This window comes from Garra rufa, chromosome 21, assembly GCF_049309525.1.
Source record: "Garra rufa chromosome 21, GarRuf1.0, whole genome shotgun sequence".
NCBI classification, from domain to species: domain Eukaryota; kingdom Metazoa; phylum Chordata; class Actinopteri; order Cypriniformes; family Cyprinidae; genus Garra; species Garra rufa.
Window position 1 is genome coordinate 19,781,962 of NC_133381.1, and position 20,534 is coordinate 19,802,495.

At 39.2% G+C, this 20,534-nt stretch overlaps 3 protein-coding genes and 3 non-coding genes across 6 annotated transcripts; all 6 read right to left on the minus strand.

The window, feature by feature from the left end:
• Positions 1-1,099: 1,099 nt before the first annotated feature.
• Positions 1,100-13,165, minus strand: thumpd2 (THUMP domain containing 2). Its single transcript, XM_073826565.1, has 10 exons — positions 13,033-13,165; positions 12,590-12,722; positions 12,016-12,227; positions 11,644-11,721; positions 11,009-11,061; positions 10,849-10,936; positions 9,702-9,776; positions 9,490-9,604; positions 1,530-1,650; positions 1,100-1,436 (listed from the first exon to the last, which is right to left on the minus strand). Exons 1-10 carry the CDS (start codon positions 13,117-13,119, stop codon positions 1,100-1,102), a joined length of 1,299 nt encoding a protein of 432 aa, XP_073682666.1. The 5' UTR covers positions 13,120-13,165.
• A 1,403-nt stretch (positions 13,166-14,568) lies between these two features.
• On the minus strand, positions 14,569-16,553 carry commd9 (COMM domain containing 9). Its single transcript, XM_073827563.1, has 6 exons — positions 16,484-16,553; positions 16,251-16,376; positions 15,635-15,774; positions 15,509-15,543; positions 15,330-15,433; positions 14,569-14,941 (listed from the first exon to the last, which is right to left on the minus strand). Exons 1-6 carry the CDS (start codon positions 16,532-16,534, stop codon positions 14,804-14,806), a joined length of 594 nt encoding a protein of 197 aa, XP_073683664.1. The 5' UTR covers positions 16,535-16,553; the 3' UTR covers positions 14,569-14,803.
• A 530-nt stretch (positions 16,554-17,083) lies between these two features.
• On the minus strand, positions 17,084-19,395 carry rpl13a (ribosomal protein L13a). The gene is made up of 7 exons (XM_073827142.1): positions 19,315-19,395; positions 18,558-18,630; positions 18,310-18,375; positions 18,098-18,199; positions 17,794-17,879; positions 17,601-17,660; positions 17,084-17,335 (listed from the first exon to the last, which is right to left on the minus strand). Exons 1-7 carry the CDS (start codon positions 19,333-19,335, stop codon positions 17,126-17,128), a joined length of 618 nt encoding a protein of 205 aa, XP_073683243.1. The 5' UTR covers positions 19,336-19,395; the 3' UTR covers positions 17,084-17,125.
• LOC141296405 (small nucleolar RNA Z195/SNORD33/SNORD32 family) lies at positions 17,483-17,558 on the minus strand. Its single transcript, XR_012341251.1, has one exon. It is a non-coding gene; the product is annotated as a small nucleolar RNA Z195/SNORD33/SNORD32 family (small nucleolar RNA).
• On the minus strand, positions 17,963-18,037 carry LOC141296413 (small nucleolar RNA SNORD50). The gene has a single exon (XR_012341259.1). It is a non-coding gene; the product is annotated as a small nucleolar RNA SNORD50 (small nucleolar RNA).
• On the minus strand, positions 18,717-18,799 carry LOC141296409 (small nucleolar RNA Z195/SNORD33/SNORD32 family). The gene has a single exon (XR_012341254.1). It is a non-coding gene; the product is annotated as a small nucleolar RNA Z195/SNORD33/SNORD32 family (small nucleolar RNA).
• Positions 19,396-20,534: the final 1,139 nt, after the last annotated feature.

Genomic DNA, 20,534 nt, shown 5'->3' on the forward strand with positions numbered 1-20,534 from the left:
ATTTAAATATCAGATGAAAAATAAACTTATAAATTATAAATGAATTAAACCTTTGTAAATGTTATAAACAATTGTTAAAAACAAAAAGCTAATCAAAATGACTTGAAACTAAAGTAAAACAAAATATAAATGTAAAAGCAGAACATGTCACAGAGATTTAATTGTTAAAAATGAATCAAAATTACAAAAACAAATCAAAATGACTTGAAACTAAAGTGAAATATAAAAGTAAAAGGTACTTTACAATAATAATACATTTAAATTGAAAATAATAAGAATTGATTTTAACTAAACTATAATTAATAAATAAACTATAGTTATTTAAATAAAGCTAAATAAATGTAAATATTAGATGAAAAACTTAAATCTAAAAAAATCTAAAAAAAACTATAAATGAATTGAACCTATATGTAATTTAAAAAACAAAAACTAATAAAAATGACAAAGGCAAATCAAAATGACTTGAAACTGAATTGAAACATAAAAAATAAAAGAAAAAGATAATATAAATAAAATATATAAATAATATAAATAATATATAAATAAATAAAATAAATAAATAAAATGTTTTTAGTAATTTAAATAAAGCTAAATAAATGTAAATATCACATGAAAAACTAAACTTAAAAAACATAATTATGAATCATTAACTAATTAAATCTTTATGTAAATGTTAAAAAACAACTAATAAAAATAACAAAATAAAATAAAAATGAAAGCAGAACATGTCAAGGACAGTTGTTATTTTTAGCTAAACTATAAATAAATAAAAATAGTTTTTAGTAATTAAAACAAAGCTAAATAAACATAAGGTGTTTAAAAAGGCACTGTCATTTTTGAGGCGGGAATAACATTTTTGTTAATCATCATCATCATCATCATCATCACCTCCTCAAACAAAAAAAAAAAAGATTTGAATCCTGTACAAACCAGACTCACACATCTATAAACCCACAATTGTATTACAATGACTTAGACTTGTCCTTTTTAGTAATAACTAAGGTATTTTTAATGAAAGACAACATCAAAATCTTTTAAATAGTTTTTATTAGCATCTCATTTGTCGTAAAATCATCCACATAAACACATCAGGGTGCGCTTATATCAGTGCGAGTGTGTCTTTTGGTGTTTGTATTTTGGTGTAGGTGTGAATAAATGCATCTGTGCTGCCCAGACTAACCCTGTGTTTCCTCTGTGCCTGTAATGACCTGATTAATAACGGTGTATTTGACGTTTCAGAGCTTGATTTGTGAAATGTTAAGGGTTTTGATGTGTTTGTGCTTTCATTGTGTGTGTTTGAGGGCTCAGTATGAACATTATTTGTGTCTAAGGAATTTATGTTTTGGTTGTGCTCGTGTGTGTATATTGTCTTCTCAAGCTGTGCGGAAAGCTGCAAACTCAGTAACAGAACAAGATGTCCACCAACACGAAGTACCCTGAAAAAAAGAAAAACACATTGACGATACAACTGCAGCCCAAAAGCACAGATATTTGTAGAGAAGTTATAAACATATGCTCATAAAACACACCTCTCCATCTCTTTCAGTAAGCATGGCAGAGCAGTTGGCATGTCAGAACTGCAGCTGAACTTCCTGCCAAAAGGAACATCACACAGAACGGCATCAACCGCCCCATCTGCAAGAGGGATCTCTGAGGAATAGAAAAAAAAATTATCTTAATAAAAAAGACAAGGCTTTTCGTATTTATTAGTTAATTTATTTGACTGTGCATTACATGCACACAGTAAAATAGCAAGTAAAACAGTAACATTTTGAAATATTTTTACTATTTAATTTTTTTTTATTTAAATATATTTAAAAATGTAATTTATTCCTGTGATTTCAAAGCTGAATTTGTAGTATCATTACTCCAGTCACATGATCCTTCAGAAAATTCTAATATTCAGTTTTCTTTGAAGAACGGTATTTGTCTAAAATGGAAATCTTTTGTAAAATTAGAAATGTCTTTATCACCACTTTAAATCAATTTAAAGCATCCTTGCTAATAGTATACCAGTATACAATGTTACAAAAGCTTTTTATTTCAGATAAATTCGGATCTTTGGATTTTTCTACTCATCAAAGAATCCTGAAAAAAAAGTACTCAACTGTTTTAAACATTGATTATAATAAAAATGTTTTTTGAACAGCAAATTAGAATGATTTCTGAAGGATCACGTGACACTGAAGACTGGAGTAATGATGCTGAAAATTTAGCTTTGATCAAATTACATGCACACATTGGTATCCCAAAAATGCTGACAATTTCCTCACCCTCAAGCCATCTAAGATGTACAGATTTGGAGAAATTTAAGCTTTACATCACTTGCTCACTAATGGATCCTCTGAAGCGAATGGGTGCCGCCAGAATGAGAGTCCAAATGGCTGATAAAAACATCACAATAATCTACAGCATGACTCTAGGCCAAACATTTATTTCTTGTGTGTTTCTTGTGTAATATACTAACCCATCATTAAGACATTTTTAAATTCAAACCAGTGCTTCTGGCTATTGACTTTTATCCAAAAAAATACAGATCAAGAATCAACAATCCAGAATAGTTCTAAACAAATATGTCAGTGGATTTTGATGTGAGAGAACAACAAATTGATGTATTTTCACTGAAGAAAGTCTTACTGAGGATTATGGACTGGTATTTTGGTCAGAAGCAATGGGTTAGTTAAAGGAACATTCCACTTTTTTTGGAAAAGGCTTTGGAAAAGTTTGCTGCCGTAATATGGCCGAAGCAGGCGCAGTAATATCACGCAGCGCCTGAAATTAGTTCCCAGCTAGGTTAGCATTTGCACATGTGCTGCGTGATATTACTGCGCCTGCTTCGGCCATATTACGGCAACAAACTTCCTTGACTATTACACCGAAATGGGAGTGTAGTTCCTAATCTTATCGGCCTAGAAAATTGCAGCTTTACATTTTCCGCCGGTATTAGTACACGATATAACTACAGAAGAGTCAAGTTTTAAATAGGACAAATATCGAAACTCGTTGGTCATTTTTGAACGCGATGCTATTGGTCTAATAGGATTCAATGATCTATGCTAAGCTATGCTAAAAGTGATATCGCCAGAACAGGAGAATGGCTGAATGGATTTCAAAACGGTAAAAATCAATTTATTAACTCGGGGGGAGTTGGAGAATGAGCCTATTTCCAAAAAAAGTAGAGTGTTCCTTTAACGCACCTTGATAATTTGTTTCTCACAAGCACACAGCTTTTAACTTCACAAGACATAAACTAATAGACTAGAGTTGTGTGGATTACTTGTGGATTACTGTCATGTTTTTATCAGTTGTTTGGACTCTCATTCTGATGGCACCCATTCACTGTAGAGGATGCATCGGTGAGCAAGTGATGTAATGCAAAACTTCTCCAAATCAGATCTAATGAAAAAAGAAACTTGGACTTGGACTGAGGATGACATTAGGTTACTTGCGTAACCCCGGTTCTCTGAGAACAGAGCGAGGTATCTCACTATGGGAAACGCCCCCAGGCGTGATAGACTATGGAAGCACCAATTACACCACGTCTGTCCGGAGGATAGACCAATCACAGCTCATACAAGGAGCCCACCCCTCTCCCTATATATACAGCTGTGATCCCCAAAAACGGCATTCTAAGCACGCTCTTCCCCCGTGTTATGCGAGAAGGGAAGCCTGGTGAGATACCTCGCTCTGTTCTCAGAGAACCGGGGTTACGCAAGTAACCTAATGTTCTCTTTCAAACAATCGCTCGGTATCTCACTATGGGAATGATATAGCCAACTCCCGTAACGCATGCTTTCCGAAGCCGCCTGAACAGACTCGAAAAGGGAAGACAAGACTTTAGTCCTCCAAAGAGCCAACTCTAAGAACTGCATGAGCCAATGAAGGCGCAGTGACATCAAGACGGTAAAATCTGATAAATGTATGGGGTGAAGCCCAACTAGCCGCCGCACAAATATCTCCCACTGAAATCCCCTTGAACAGGGCCCATGAGGTAGAAATACCTCGTGTGGAATGTGCATGAAGGCCCTCTGGGGCCTGAAGACCCATAGATGTATAGGCTAGTTCGATCGCCTCGACCATCCAATGGGAGAGGCGCTGCGAGGAGATCGGCTTACCCTTACAATGAGTGGCCCATGAAACCAATAATTGATCATTTTTCCTGAACGACTGTGTCCTGTTTACATAAAAGCGTAACGCTCGTACAGGACACAAAGTGTGCAATTTCCTCTCCTCCTCTGAAGAAAATGGAGGAGGGTAGAAAGCACGTAACTCCAAAGCAGAGCAGTTATAAGCTGAATCACTGACTTTGGGAACAAAAGCTGGGTTTGGCAGCAGTGTAACTTTGCTGTCATCCGGACTAAATTTTAGACATGTTTGATGAACCGACAAGGCATGTAACTCCCCCACTCGCTTAGCTGAGGCTAAAGCAAGTAGTAAGACCGTTTTCAATGATAGGAACTTAATATGAACACTCTCCAGAGGCTCAAACGGGGTCTGAGTCAAAGCATTCAAGACCATAGACAAATCCCATGATGGGACCAGTCGCTTCGACACTGGTCTCAAACGCCTCACCCCCTTCATAAAACGGCCTATAAGAGGGTGCCGGCCCACTGAAACTCCTTCGAAGCCCACATGACAGGCTGAAATTGCAGCCAGGTAAACCTTAATGGTAGAGAACGCTCTCCCATTGTTCAGTAAGCTTTGCAAAAAACAGAGAACCTCACTCACCGCACACTGAAAAGGAATAACTCCTTTACGAGTGCACCAGTCATCAAAGACCCGCCATTTCAAATCATACAGCGAGCGCGTTGATGGAGCTCTAGCACTCTGTATAGTATTTATGACCTCCTGGGGAAGTCCGAGTGCGTTTAGATTCAACCCTTCACGGGCCAGACCCAAAGATTCATCCGTTCCGGATGGGGGTGAAAAATTTGCCCCTCCGCTTGGGACAGCAGGTCCCGACGCAACGGGAGTTGCCAGGGCTCTCCCCAAAGGAGTTGGACAATCTCTGCCAGCCACAGCCTCCCTGGCCAATGAGGGGCTATCAGAAGGAGAGATAATCCGTTTTCTCTTATTCTGTCTAGGGTGGGAGAAATTAGACTCAGTGGTGGGAACGCGTATAGCAACACGTTCGGCCACGGGTGTGCCAGCGCATCCACACCCAAGGGTGCACTTTCGTCTCTGAGAGAGAAATACAGCGGACATTTTGCGTTTGCTCGCGAGGCGAATAGATCTACGGCAGCCCTGCCGTATATTTCCCAGATCTGATTCACCACCTGCGAGTGGAGTACCCATTCTCCATATAACAGGTTGCCCCTCGACAGGAGGTCCGCTCCCACATTCAGGACTCCCGGGACGTGCGTTGCGCGCAGCGAACTGAAATGCGCTGCGCTCCAGACAATCAGCTTGCGCGCTAGATTGTGCAGTTGCAACGAACGCGTTCCCCCTTGGCGATTGATATATGCCACCACTGTTGTGTTGTCTGTCCTGACTAGAACATGAAAACCCTCCAAGAATGGACGAAAATGTTTTAGTGCTAGAAAGACTGCCATTAACTCCAGCATGTTTATGTGAAGTCTGCGAAATTGAGGCGTCCAACGACCGTTTACCGATCTGCCCTGAAAAACAGCTCCCCATCCCATTAGGGATGCGTCCGTAGTCACTACTTTTCTCAGAGACACGCTCCCCATCAAGATTCCTGTCCGGAATACACAGGGGTTTCTCCACTGATGAAGTGCCATCACGCACTCCGTGGTAATTTTCACTCTGCGTGCGAGGTGCCGGCGTGGGCACAGACGCTTCGCTGCAACCCAATGCTGGAAGCTCCTCATTTTCAGCAAGCCCAGCGGAACCACAGACAGAGACGAAGCCATCATGCCCATAAGGCGGAGACAGGTCCTGTACGAGACCAGGTTTCCCACGCGAAACTGGGCTAGGCACTGATAAAACGCCATTATCCTCCTTTTCGAGAGCATAGCGCGATATTCCACCGAGTCTATTCGCAAGCCTAGATACTCTATCTCCTGGGACGGGATCAGCTGGCTTTTGGCAAAGTTGATCCTGAACCCCAGATTCGTGAGATGAGACGTGAGCATCTCTATGTCTCGCTCCGCGCGCTCCCTCGAATGAGCGCAGATCAGATAATCGTCCAAATAAGCAGATATTCTGAGACCCCTGTGTCTCAGAGGAGATAATGCTGCTTCTATGCATCTGCTGAACACCCGTGGAGCGAGGCTGAGCCCGAACGGGAGAGTAACAAATTCGTACACTTCGTTCTGAAAGGAAAACCTGAGATATTTCCTGTGCGCCGGATAGATGCTTATATGAAAGTACGCATCCTTGAGATCGACCGTGGCAAACCAATCTCCCCGGCGGATTGAACGAGTGAGAGCCACGACTGTGAGCATCCTGAATTTGTACTCCCTTAAGTGCTTGTTTAGAGCACGTAGATCCAGTATCGGGCGCAGTCCCCCGTCTTTCTTTGGAATTAGAAAATAACGGGAGTAATAACCCCTCTGAGTTTCCCCCACTGGAACTCGTCTTATAGCTCTTTTCTCTAGAAGGGAGGATATTTCCGCTTCTAACACCCGAGCTGAATCCCCGTTTGCTGCAGACGCTATAACCCCGTTGAAAGGAGGGGGTTTTACAGCGAACTGAAGCCTGTAACCCCTGGTTACAGTCGTAAGGACCCACGGGTGCGGAGAACACTCTCTCCATGCCTCCTGATGAAGAGCCAGAGGGTTCGGATGAACCGATTCCATAGATGGAGCGCTGGCGCCATCTAGTGGACAGAGAGAAAAACGGCCAGGATCTGTGTGGCTCAGAGACCGAATTATCTCTTGGTTCTTTGATATTATCATGTTTTTGTCTCCCTGCGCCCTCGGCATTGAGCCTGGATGCGACAGGGGTGTTTTTATTGACTGTGAACCCAGGGGCTGAAGTGCTTTGTGACAATACACTTGTGAACTTGTGCTTGAACTCCGCACACCACATTTGTTTGATGGTTGCGTTCTCAGCCCTTGAACATGTGGAATTGCTGTCAGCAATCCGCGGAACTTTGTGTGTTGAGGGGAAACTGAACTGGCCTGAACACAACTTAGAACCGTTTCTCCGTCCAAAATCCACATCCTCCGCTTCTTCGCGGGTGGGAGAACAGACGTGGTGGACTCGGGAGAGGACATCGCAGAAAACCCTAGGTGCTGCCCGTCCCTCCCCTGCGGAGCCTGTGTCCTAGGTGTCCCTCTTCTTTTTGCTGGAAGGGTTAACGGACCTGGACTTTGCGGCCGCTGCCGCGAATGACTGCTTTCCCCACGGTTTAGCATTCGGAACAGCAGGGGGGCGGGCTGGCTGCTCTGTGCTCTGGGGTTTTGCAGTTCTGGACGCATTCAAAAACCTCCTGTTCTGTGTCGGAGGAACAGGCCGAGGGGGAACGGGAGGACGGAAAGCTCTTTTACGAGGCAGACAGATGTCGAACGCCTCACCCTCCTTCTTCTGGAGGTCGCACCTCTGTCTCATCGCCGCGACGGCCGGGCCGAACAGCCCAGTCGAGTCTACAGGAGCGTCAAGAAAATCCAGTTTCTCCCTGTCACCAATACTCGACAGATTTAACCACAGCGACCTCTCGCCCGCGACAGCGAGAGCCATGGAACGGCCGCTGCTTTGCACCGCACCACGTGAGGTGCGCAGATTGAGATCTGTAATGTTGCAGATCTCCTCCCAGACCGCCGGGTTTGGATTGCCGGCATCGAGCTGCGTGCCCAGCTCCTCCAATAATTCAGCTTGGTAAGCCATCAACAAGGACGTGACATTCAATGCCCTCACCGCTAACGCCGATGACTTATAAATCTTCTGGTACATGGAAGCGGTAAAGCGTTCCATTTTCCCAGGGAGGGAGGGGCTGGCCGATGAGAGAGTGGTCCGCCTGTTCGGATGCAGGTGGTGGGCCACTGACTGCTCGACCGTGGGAGGGTTAGAGAGCCCAAGCCCCTCCATTTCACTCACATCAAGAGACGAATAGCCCTTGACGGGCACGCGATGAGAAAAAGGTTTATCCCATGAGCGCTTCATCTCTGCTATGCACGCCGGCAAAGCGGGGAGCAGTTGTTTTGCCGTGGGAAGGCGGGACGGGAGCCTTTTCCCGTCATAGATATCACGTTTAACTCCCGGATCCCCAGGAGTTACGGGCCAAGGGATGTCAAGCTTAGCTGCTGCACGCTTACAGACCTCAACTAAGTCGCAATCCCCCACCGTCGATGCCATATCGCCACTTTGCACACTCACTGGCCTGGATGTTTGGGCTGCCGACAGGATAGCATCATCTTCCTCATCATCCGGCTCGTCTCGGAGGAGGCGAGCTAGCATCTCCTCATCCTCCTCTTCATCTCCCTCAACCTCATCGCCGCCCGCCAGCAGCTGCTGGTCGAAAAGCGGTGCAAACTCCGGAGACTCCGAATCCATTATATCTCCCCACGAAGAAAGATCACGCGGGGGAGAAGGTTGGGTCCCCTTAACGGAATGAGGGACAGCGGAGAGAACCGGATCGTCTTTGGAAGATGCCGCCACTCGAAGCCTTCTCTCTAGAATCCTGGCCGGCATTACCCGACAGTGCGGGCAACTTTCCGCATCCGCCAGCGCAGCCTGAGCATGCTTTACGCCCATGCATGCGATACACATCGGATGCGGATCCCTGCCCGAGATCATAAATCCACATGCTGCCGGACATGAGCGCGAAGGGGCCTCCTTTCCCTTCTCCGCAGCGACTTTGGACACCGACATGGTGAGTCAAAATCTCCTAAACTCAGCTCGCCTTAACGCGTTAGCTAGGATAGGAAACACCACTAATAACAGTAATGCAAAGAGCTCAGTGACGAGCCGAAAATCCGCAACAGATTTTCTAACCAGGCAAATAAAAACTCAGTAACGAGCAGAGAATCCGTAACAGATTTATTTGACTACACTGCGTTCGGCAACGTCGACCTTGACGGCACGTTTAGGAACTGAAGCAGCGCAGCCTAGGTGCTGATGGAAAGTCCTCACGGGGAAGAGAACAAGAATGCCGTTTTTGGGGATCACAGCTGTATATATAGGGAGAGGGGTGGGCTCCTTGTATGAGCTGTGATTGGTCTATCCTCCGGACAGACGTGGTGTAATTGGTGCTTCCATAGTCTATCACGCCTGGGGGCGTTTCCCATAGTGAGATACCGAGCGATTGTTTGAAAGAGAACTAAATTTTCATCAGATTTTAATTTTTAGATGAGCTATTCCTTTAAAGCCCTTGTTTTAGTGCAGGTAGGCGGTGCTCTGGTGTTATCCAGGCGGCATCAGGATGCATTAGCATGTACACGTATTTCTGAGTTGATCACAAAATGTTTTCAACCCTGTTCATGCCTGTTTTTATTACTGTTCATGTGTATAAAGATCACCCTTGACACATTTTAAATAGGTTATACAAGGTCAGAGATGACAAAAGAGGAGAGAAATTGTCCAAACCCATGGCAGATGACTGAAGTAGCTGCACTCTTCCTTCCATTCCAGATGCTTTCACGTTCTCTGCAGCTTTCTGCAACTGCGACACGTCTGTATCCATGCCTAGAAATACAGCATTCTGAACACACATACAGTGTATACAGATAGTCAGATGTGAATGCACTGTGTGAAAAGTTGCAAGTTGAGTTTAGAGTTTGTAATGTGTATTTACGTACTGAATACTCCTGAGCTGCTTCTAATAACACAGCACCAACTCCACACATTGGGTCTAAAATCACACAATCATTCAGCTGTGGAGAGAGGGAGAGAGAGAGAGAGAGAGAGAGAGAGAGAGAGAGAGAGAGAGAGAGAGAGAGAGAGAGAAAGAAAAGAACAGAAACTATGAAATATAAAGATAGATGTTATTTGGTTTGTTTGGCCTGAGCTGAAAATGAAATGAACATATATTTCAGTAGTGTTCGATTATTTTTTTTTTTTGCAGCTACAAAATATTATATACTATCAGTCCAAAGTTTTTGAACAGTAAGATTTTTAAAGTTTTTTAAGAAGTCTCATCTGCTCACAAAGCCTGCATTTATTAGATCCAAAGTACAAATTAAAATGTTTTCTATTTGAATATATTTTAAAATGTAATTTATTCCTGTGATTTCAAGGCTGAATTTTTAGCATCATTACTATTTATGATCCTTCAGAAATCATTCTAATATTCTGATTTGCTGCTCAAACAAACATTTATTATTATTATTATTATTATTATTATGCTGAAAACAGCTGAGTAGAATTTCAGGTTTCTTTAATGAATAGAAAGCATTTATCTAAAATGGAAATCTTTTGTAACATTATAAATGTCTTTATCATCACTTTTCATCAATTTAAAGCATCCTTCTTAATGGTACATTGTATAATGTTACAAAAGCTATTTCAGATAAATGCTGATCTTTGGAACTTTTTATCCATCAAAGAATCCTGAAAAAAGTACTTAACTGTTTTAAATATTGATTATAACAATAATAAATGTTTCTTGAACAGCAAATCAGTATATTAGAATGGTTTCTGAAGGACCATGTGACACTGAAGACTGGAGTAATGATGTTGAAAATTCCTGATCACAGGAATAAATCACATTTTAAAATATATTCAAATAGAACGCAGTTATTTTAACAGTAAAACTATTTTACAATATTACTGCTTTTGCTGTACTTTGGATCAAATAAATGCAGGCTTAGTGAGCAGAAGAGACTTCTTTAAAAACATTAAAAATCTTACTGTTCAAAAACTTTGGACTGATAGTAATGCTGCTGATTTAATGATTCTACAGTGTGTGCGTGCATTTGCCTCTTTAAAGGTCATTCTAGACCTCACCTTTTTAGGGCAGAGAGAGCTCATGGCCCAGGCTATTGTAGAACGTAAACCGTTGTGCTTCATATAAGAACGACTAGCCAGAGGATGCCTAAAGAAACCACACACACTGCATTAGATCTTAATTGATAGACTTTAAAATGCTATATGGAAAGATACTTACTTCAAGAGCGGGATGCCTACAATGCAATGGTCATCGCTTAAATACACATTCACCTATTTACACAAAGAGACAACCCATTTAAACAGTCATAGCTAAACTGATTGTAACTGTAAACATATCAGTGTGCATGTGGTATTTCTTTACATGCATTTATGCATAAATATTTTAATGCCTGTGGTTCAGTGTGTGTTAGTGCATTTATTGTCTCTTTTATTTAATTATTTGTGACCCAGCACCACAAAACCAGTCATAAGGGTCAATCCTTTGAATAAATAAGCTTTCCATTGATGTATGATTTGTTAGGATTTGACCATATTTGGCCGAGAGATACAACTATTTGAAAATCTGGAATCTAAGGAATCTATATAAATAAAAATATTAAGAATATCATCTTTAAAGTTGTCTTGGCAATGCATTTTACTAATCAAAAATTAAGTTTTTGATATTTTTACAGTAGGAAATGTACAAAATATCTATGGAACATGATCTTCACTTAATATCCTAATGATTTTTGACATTAAAGAAAAAATTATTTTGGGCCAAACAAAGTAATGTTGGCTATTGCTACAAATATATCCATGCAACTTACTGTACGACTGGTTTTGTGGTCCAGGGTCACATTTAAGTCTGCATACCTCAAGAACAGGGTCTCTTAGGTCCACCTTCCACCCAAGATGATCTTTGATGGCCATCCCAATGATACGACTCAGTCTCTAAACACACACAAAAACACAGTAAGTAGGGTTTATAAATGCATACTTTTTTTTAATACATAGCAGTGTCGAAATTTAAAACCACTAATTAAAATGACTATTTTTTTAATTAAAGGCATTTTATTACAATTTATATGACAATATTGATATTGATACTGCATAACAATGTAAAAAATTAGCTTAAATCTATAAAGTGTCTGCTTATTACAAAGTTTAAATTAGATTGCATTATACAGAACACATTAAAACATGTCATGACATTTAAAAATATATATATATTACAAAAATAAACACCTGAGAGGTATAAGAGCGGGCAATAACTCCATTACAACGGCAGCTCACTCTGAAGGACGGTGTGTGCAGACCATCCTCTTCCTCCTCCTCTCTCTTTCTCTTCTGTCCACGCTGCTCAAGCTCTTGCTGTAGGGCTGTCCATGTTTGGAATTTCTGCTTCCAAATGTCTGGAGCTCCCAGAACTTTCTGCTTTATAACAACAGCTGCCTTTGCTATTAAAACAAGACAAGGGAAGATGAGTAAAATGGGCGGCATTTATAATGAAGTACACTATTTTTTTCTCTTGAACAGCTACAGTAAACAGTCAAGTGATGCCACTTAAAGCTTCTCACAGCCAGCTGACTGGCTAAAACCAAATGTGATTTCACTAATGTAAATCAGACCTGCTCATAGGTTCACAGTACGTTCACTGAAGTTTTCTTATGACAAGGGAGTGTTTGTTTGCCCAAGTAGATTTTTGTACACTAATTAAAAGTTGCCACACAGACTGTTATGTTATCTGTTCTGAACCACACAGACTGTTATGTTATCTGTTCTGAACCAATCAGAGCACTGAATTCTCCTTTATACACACCTGGATTGTTGGGAAGTGAAATGGGTTCAGCTTTGCGCAGAAGGAGAAACAGCCTCTCTGCAGACTTGAGCTGTGTCACGGTTTGTAGATCAGAATTGCTGCTGAAGAACACTCTACCTGGAATCTGCTTCACCTGACATAAAGCACATAACAAAAACACAATAAAACACTTTACCTCATCATTTTGTGAAAGCTGAACATAGCTACAATAGGTGGATTCATATTCAGAAATATGCAGAAAATCTATGTGGTTAATTACGGGCTTCGTTTGGACCTCTTACTTTACTTCTATGCTCATAAGTAATGCATCTATTAACTTACTGTAATAATGGTTCTGTAATTACTAAAAAAGATTTGGCTAATGTCAGTCCCATAGAAGATTCCAAACATTATGGTGTTAAATAATGAATAACCTCAATGAAATTAAGTGTGGTAAAACTCACTTGAGTAGCACAGAGTTTGTGTTGTACCTCCTCGGCCAGCAGCTCCTCCATCCCCGCTCCCGCAGTGCAGTATAGCTGTCTAACCATCTTCGAATCAGCGTTACAGACAGATTTTATGAACGTGAATTACTACAAATACAAGCGGCATGCCATTGTAAACACTACTTTGCACTTCCGGGTTCACTAACATGTCAAAATTAAACCGCTGACTTTCTAAATATAGATATGATAGATATGAAACTCTACCATCATATTCATATTATCACAAGGTAATGTTTGTAGTGTCTTAGTAATTTCCTACATCTGTTTTCCTTTATTTTTCGCTATATATATTTTTTTAAATATTGCAGTTAAGGAATCCTTGTTCTTCATTTCACGAACAATTTTGTAAAGATTTTGTAATATTTCCTCTCTTACACAGTGTAGCCTAAACTTTTATTTTGTCGTATTTCTCAGGTCAGGAAAGATTTTAAACGTTTATTGCGCCTCTCATGGCCATGGAGAAAATTAACAGATAACACCGACAACACCAGACAAAAGTTTTTGTACAGTAAGATTTTAAATGTTTCTTAAAGAAGTCTCTTCTGCTCACCAAGACTGCATTTATTTGATCCAAAGTACAGCAAAAACAGTACAATTTTGAAATTGTTTTACTATTTAAAATAACTGTTTTCTATTTGTATATATTATAAAATATATTTTTGTGATCAGTTACATTTTTAGTATTTCTCCAGACTGTCACATGATCCTTCAGAAATCATTCTAATATGCTGATTTGCTGTTCAAGAAATATTTTTTTATTAATATTATTATCAATATTTAAAATAGCACTTTTTTCAGGATTCTTTGATGCATAGAAAGATCCAAAGATCAGCATTTATCTGATGTGAAAAGTATTTGTAACATTATACACTATGCCATTCAAAAGCTTAGTCAGAATATTTTTTTTTGGAGAGAAATTAATATTTTGATTTAGCAAGGATGCTTTTAATTGATCAAAAGTGATGATAAAGACTTTCATTATGTTACAAAAAATATATATTTTGGATAAATGCTGTTCTTCTAAACATTCTATTCATCAAAGAAACCTGAAAAAAAATATACTGTTTTCAACATAAATATTTTTGAGCAGCAAATCAGAATATTAAAATGATTTCTGAAGGATCACGTGACTGGAGTAATGATGCTAAAAATTCAGCTTTAAAATCACAGAAATAAATTTACATTTAAAATATATTGAAATAGAAAACAGTTCAATGCATTTATTTTTGATCAAACAAATGTAGGCTTAGTGAGCAGAAAACCTAACGGTTCAAAACTTTTGACGGGTAGTGTATTAGAAACTACATTTAATGTATGTCAGTGGTAAACATGCTAAAAACAGACCCAGCCTTTCACATGTACGCAAATCCACTCAAGCTACCAGTGTATTTATTGGCCCCCAACTGTATAATGTCATGCAAGTGAAGTAATAGCACATAAACAGGTTCATTATGTCAATTTGATTAGCATTTGTTCAGTTTATAGCTGTGAAAAATTTCCATGACAATGAAAAGTATTTATGCACTAGAAAAAATTTAGAAGTCAAGGAAAACAGAAAACAAGCCACAACTCAAAACAAGAACAAACTCCATTTTACAAACTGAATCAGTTAACCTAGTAAACAATTTTAATGTGCATTCTTTTGTTTTTTACATTTTGGACATCCTTCCAATGCCTATTATTCTGAAAGTCCACAGACAGGTGCGGGGGCAACATCTTTTATTCAGATCTACTTCCTTGTCACTGCACTCAGCTGGTCCCTGATGCGACCCAAACCGTCTATCATGGTGTCCACTGTCTCTTTACTCAGCTCCATTGTAACTGTGGACTCACTTGGACCGCTGCTGAGGCAAGGAGTGTCCTGGAGCTACAGCAAACACATACACAAAATCTATTAAAAACGTTATTTTATTCTTGAATAATCAAAATCAATCAAAAAGAGGTCTTAAAAGAGTCGTTCACTTTCAGAACAAGAATTTACAGATAATGTACTTACCCACTTATCATCCAAGTTGTTCATGTCTTTATTTCTTCAGTCATAAAGAAATTGTGTTTTTTAAAGGAAAACATTTCAGGATTTCTCTCCATATAATTGACTTCTATGGTGCTCCCGAGTTTGAACTTTGACATTTTTGTTCTGAAAGCAAACTACTCCTTTAAACCAATATTTTATTTTTATTACAGATACACATCTTTAATTAGACTTCTGATGAGCTTAAGCATATATTACAGCATTGATTATGTCTGAAGCTTACTTTCATTTGCAACAAACAAGTTGGTACAGCCATACGACTCAATGAGTCCGAAGCCGTTTTCATGTCCACTCGCCACTCCAAATCCACCAGCTTTGGCAGTGAAACTATAAAACACATATGTCATGACTTAACAGCTCCAAAATGGTTTCAAACAAAGTCATCTACCACGTCACACTTACTTTGACTGGACAAAGCTTCATTTCTCCATGTGACACTGAAAATATTCACACCAAAAATTGGTTAATAACTTGTCATCAGGGTAAATTCAATTTAGATTTATGTAAAAATCTGAAAAAAGTATCTACCTGTTTTCCAAAAGAATTTTGGTGATCAGATTCTTCAGATTTGAGTGGAATGATTCTGGGAAAATTGACACAATCTGTTCCGGAGAGGTTAAATTCTGGTACACAACATGATGCGAGAGCATGTGAAAAGCTGTCAGCAACTGTGGATGAACAAAATAAAGGATATTTTATCATCCATAACATCTGTAACAATGATAACATAGGTGACCAAAATTTATTTGAGTTATGTCACAAAATCTCACTGGATTATTACAATTAATGGCAAAATGAATGTTTGGAGATGTAAACTTATTTTCTACTGACACACTACAGCAAAAGATAGAAATAACTGACTTAAAACCATGTTTAGCTGGTGAAAATACTAGTGTTCTAATAATTTTGACCACCACTGTAAATCATACATACGTTAATTATGATACACTCATACGGCAAAGAAAAAAAATATATAATAACTTTTTTGTCTGCAACTTTCTTTTGGGACTTATTGACAAACTGCAGTTTCTGACAGTGTTTCCCACGTTACAAGTGTAAACATAGCAAACACCTACTTTTATTTTATCAGAGGTCTTTAAACTGGGAAGTTTATAATTTAATGAATTAAATGGCATGAACCAACCTGTATCGCTTCACTTTTGGACACAGACAGAGCATTAGCAGTTTTTTCTACTACAGATTGACACTTAGAGGCTCCGGCTGGGTAACTCTCTGTACAGATCTGCCGCACCGCATCTTTAGACGGAGCCTGAATGAATAGTAAATAGTGACAGAATACACTACAGTTCAGTCTAGTTAACGAACACAGACACACTGCATATTAATAAAGAAATGATCATATACTATATTGCCTACCTTTAAAAGCAGCTGCAACGCAGTGAACTGATCCTCTGTAAGAAAAGCCATGTTTCGGTCTCAAAGTCACGTGAATTCACGACAGAGTCTAGTGTCAAAATAAAAGCCCTTGTCCGGAAATGATCTCAATGTTGAGATGTTCGTCCCAAAACTATTTTCAAACTAACAAGACGTGGTTTAAATAGATTTCGTGATTGATAGGCTTTTAAGATAACCTTGCATGGCTTTCTAGTGTTCTCAAAAAGCACACAAGTGCCTCAGAATATTTGACTAAAAAGCTTTTAATATAAAATACTGACATTTTGTGCAGCTAGTCCTGACACCAAAGAAAGCTCTTTAGAACCAGCAAATGAATCATAGGAACTAATATATACAGAGGTACAGTAAATGTGTAAGTGTGAGAAACCAAATACTTAACTTGTATCAACTCAAATATGTGAATATTTAAACAAATTAACCCTTTTTAAAAACACTTCTTGAAACTCGTCAAACATTCTCTATATAGGAATGGAGCCACAGAAAGAGTTTATCATGAAAATGTTTACTATTTGCAAAAAACACACAAAGATTCTTAATCCAAAGAAACAACCCACTCAAAAATAGTTTCTATAAACATTTATTTTGACCATCCGCAGGAACAGCTCAAACAAGGACACCATACTGTTTAAGAACATCAGTAAATTTAGCGATCTTGCTTTCAACGTTCTTTTCTGCCTGCTTGGTCAGCTTGATGTCAACTTTCTTCTTTTTGTAGCGCAGCTTGGCCTTCTCCTTCCTCTTCTCCTCCAGAGTGGCGGTGATGGCCTGGTACTTCCAGCCAACTTCATGGGCCAAACGTCCAAGCACGGCAAACTACAATGAACGAGAGATCAGAGAAAGGTCATTATGGGGGCACAACATTGTTTTTAAAGCAAAAACCAGAATTAAAATGCAAAATCTATAGCATTTTAAGCATTCTGGACTTCAAAGTGCAAAAGGAAGAGTTCATATCTGCTGCTTTTTGTCTCAGCTGGGAGTGCATGAGATGGTCTCATGGTCGTTAAACTCATAAGTGTGGAAAAACATCACCGACAAAAAGCAAGTTTCACTTATTAAACAACTCCACAAATAGACTCACTCTGCGTGTGGGCTTCAGACGCACAATCTTGAGAGCAGCTGGGACAACCATACGCTTTCTCTGTTAAACAAAAACAAATGCAGATGAGAAACCACAAATCTCAGTTTTGGATAGTGTTTCTCAGTTGATAGCCAAACAAGGCAAGTAATCATTGACAGTTTTTATCTGTGAAATGAGAAGCAGAATAATTCACCTTGTCATAAGGAGGAGGGATGCCATCAAACACCTTCAGCCTATCCAAAGCAGCCTGACCCCTCTTGGTTTTATGTGGAAGCATACCTGTCAACAAAGTCAACAATTTTAATCATCTACTCAGCCACTAAAATGGTAAACCTAATCACAGACAATTTCAGTGACGTTCAAACTCAGCAGTCAGATCCGTAATGTGGTATCATCAAACTGGACTCAGGTTCGGTATAAAGTGTTCATCATTGTTTGAAGTGCAGCCGTTGCAATGTGTCTCTGTTAGAGAAGAGAAAACAAAAAAAGGTTCGCACCTCTTACTGTCCTCCAAAAGATTCTGCTGGGGGCTCTGAAGTGATACGGTCCACGGGAAGGGTTGGTGTTCATCCTCTTGCGGAGGAAAGCCAAGTACTTCACTGTGCCAACACACAAAAAAAAAAAATCCAATTTAGCACATCTTCTAGTTTCACATTCATAGTCAGTGTATTGAAAACACAACATACTTATAGATGGTCAACAAACTTACGTTTGTTGCGGTAGAAGTTTCCAGAGATGTTGATACCCTCACACCTCACCACCACAATTTTGTGGCCTGTAAACAGAACATTACCAATAAAAGAAATCAATTTGCCATTTACAGCTGTTGATACCTACACATTTAATGCACATGACTGACAACCTTACAAACTGTTACTTATTTTAGGTGAACTAATTTTTTTTTAAAGAAAAAGGAACACTAAACAATTAATAACATTTTAAAAAGCATAAACTTACCCAGCAACACTTGCTTGGCCACAAGAGCGGCAAGACGACCGAGTAGATGGCCTCTGCCATCAATGATCAGAACCTGTGAAATTAAATTAAAATGAAATAGATTGTTTATATTAGTGCGGGGTTGACTCAATTTCACATGCTTCCATTAAAGCGTTAGTTTTTGTCTCAGATGGGGGTGCACGTATTCTCATGGTCGTTAGACTCGAATACTGAACTGTGGTTGCGAACTCATCACAGACAAAAAGCACATCTGACGTTAGCCATGTGTTACCTATCAGATTCACACGACATCAGTAATATGTCCACACATTTTGTAGTTATTTCGTGCCATGCAGATAGACGTGATGTTTGCAATAGACAACGGTGTACAGTTAATGACTCGACCCACTGCAGTGACACGCATTTCTATTCGTGTCGGCCTAAACGATTTTATACACCACTAATCAATTACATGTTTTGAGGACATAAGGAGTTAATTTTTAGAGTACCTGAGCATGGACAGCCACTCTAGTCTGTTTTTTTTTTACAGAACTACGAGTGTAACGATCACTACAGGCCTGTGACTTCCAGCAAGGCAGCATGCGTGATTAGACACGCATTTCTCTCCCCAAAATAGTAGATATACCGTGTATAACGGGGCGACATAATAACGCAAACAGCGTCAGACAACGTTATCTACATATTAGGCCTTACATACTACATTCACTCGCCCGATAAAGCGACATATTTGAATGTAAATCGTGCCGCTAGAACGCACCTTATTGAACCGGTCCGCCATGATGTGGGAAAAGAAAGACACGCGGGGCCGCCCCACGTAAAAGACAGGGGTATGGGCGGGGCTTTACGCATCATGGGAAATGACGTAACTGACTCGCTGTTCTTCGGAGGACGTTCGCAATCTGATTATTTAGTTCTACTGCCATCATCTGGAGCGCAGATGAGCTGCAATGGTTCTAGAAATTACGGAAATGAAACCCAATAAAAACTGCATATTTTGGATGTTCTTGTAATTTAGCGCACCTGATTAAGCCTGACTGGCTCATTACCATGAATACCCGATAATTAGTTTGTTAAATAATACAAATATTTCAAATTTATGTTGCAGGAGATCTTCAGGAACAAGGTTGAAATTTTTTTTATTTGGTACCATTTGCTCTGATTAACTGGAAGTAGCTTAAGTTACAGATGAATTGGTGCTCAAATTAATTCCGAACATATTATTGATACCAAGATATGCTTTCATAGTTTAGAAACATTTTCATTTTATTTTTAAGGAGAAACTGCATTGATTTAATACACATATTATTTAAGTGTTTCAGTCATAATATCCTTTCATAAGTAAGAGCAGCGATCACAGATGCTTAATTAAAATAGGCCTAAAGCATCTACAATTATTCAATTACATTTGAAACACTCTGTGTGGGGCATTTGTCTATTATGGACCCCCTGAGGGGACTTGGTGTAAGAAAAAAATCGGGGTGAAATGAAAAAAATATTAAAAAATATTTTTGCATTCTCTTGCTAAAATTTGTGTTCTCTTTTTCAGTCTTTTTTATAGGAGGAAAACACTTAACATGCAACTTTTATTTTGCAGGCAATTAATTGTGATTAATCGATTTGACAGCCCTAGAGTTTGTTCAAAGTCAAAGTTGGAAACTTCTTTAAAAAAGGCCTTTTCCTACAATTTGTGTATATGCAAATTGTATATCTAAAGTACACATTACTAGTAATTGTGCAGTTGATTCTCATATTGTATTTTCAGAAAACTTTGGAATATATGTCCTCTCCTCAATTTGGTCACAACGGAAACAATATATAATTTAGTAAAAAGGGTTATATTGAACTATTAAGATTTTGCTTGCATCTTCCTATCTTTTCTATTTTAAGTTTCCAGAGGTAAATCATTAACAACTAAAATTTTAACAATATTTCAAGTGATTTATGAGATTTGTTGCATTTTGAATCCAAATTCTCTTT